Source organism: Egretta garzetta, unplaced genomic scaffold (genome assembly GCF_000687185.1).
Source record: "Egretta garzetta isolate BGI_Z169 unplaced genomic scaffold, ASM68718v1 scaffold21, whole genome shotgun sequence".
Classification (NCBI taxonomy): domain Eukaryota; kingdom Metazoa; phylum Chordata; class Aves; order Pelecaniformes; family Ardeidae; genus Egretta; species Egretta garzetta.
In genome coordinates, this window is record NW_009258668.1 from 1,303,399 (window position 1) to 1,304,431 (window position 1,033).

General features: G+C 56.2%; 1 protein-coding gene across 1 annotated transcript in view; it reads right to left on the minus strand.

Annotated features, from left to right (window-relative positions):
- The window catches only part of DNAAF2 (dynein axonemal assembly factor 2), a gene marked incomplete at its 5' end in the record, with an annotated part of 14,996 nt that extends 13,964 nt beyond the window's left edge, over positions 1-1,032 (minus strand). The window contains one exon of the mRNA XM_035888430.1: positions 748-1,032. Within this exon, the coding sequence (XP_035744323.1) occupies positions 748-1,032 (285 nt within the window). The remainder of the gene's footprint in view (positions 1-747) is intronic.
- Between the last annotated feature and the right edge of the window lies 1 nt (position 1,033).

Genomic DNA, 1,033 nt, shown 5'->3' on the forward strand with positions numbered 1-1,033 from the left:
AACCCCCGCCCCCCCCCCGGCAGCCCCCCCCCCCCCCCCCGCCACAGCGAGCAGCGCTGCCTAACGACCCGTAAAATAATAAAACATCTCAACTAGAGTCATATTCCGACTGGTAAGATGAAGAACTAGGCCAGCAAAATGGCAATCGCCAGCAGGTCACAGCTGCTGTTTGCTGTACTGCTCCGGCGGAGTAGTGCAACTACTGGGTGCTCTGCAGCTGTAAATGGGAGTTCTGACCTCCAACAGAGACAGGTCCACGCCACTCACACGTCTACGTTTCCTGATACCGTATGCGTGCGTGTACGTCTGGTGTATTATAAACATCTTTCTTCACGTGAATAGGCTGCATAAGCCATTTATGTGGCCTTAAAAGCTAACGCTAAGGTCATAGGCCAGGCTCCGTTTTCAGTTATCATCAGAATTTCCCTTAGAAAAAAAAAAAATCAGCGTGGGAGGCAGAAGTCACTTGAATTCCAAGGACGAAGATATCAGCTCTGTGACGTGACCTTCGTACTGCTGGTACAAGACCAGCGCTAATTAGGTCGTTCCACTTACATCCGGTAACAGCGCTTTGTGGGAAAGCCGTTTCCGTCACTACCAACTTCTTCTGAACTCAGAGCGATAACCCAACAGCTCCCCGAGACATCATTCACAAACGAATCCAAAGAGCAGAAGTCACGCACCGCAGCGAAGCGGTGGTGCTCGGGGGAGCGTGCCGCACCGACCCTGCCATTTTGAAGCCGTTACCTGCAGAGCGGAGGCGTCAAGGCCGAAGCAGAACTTCTCCCAGGGCCCGGTGCTCCCGGGGGCCTTGGCGAGCCCGATGGCAGCGTTGTGGGCAGACACGCTAACGCTGGTCTCGGGGGACGCCAGCCTGTTTGCGGGAGGAAATTGTAAGAAGAGGGCATAGGTGCCAGTGTCACTGGAGAAGCGGAGGCTGTAGTGGTTCGCGCCCACGTCCCCGCTGAGGCTCTGGGGCCGGATGGCGGGCACAGGCAGGAGCAGGGTGAGGGAGGCCTCATCCTGCCGGCAC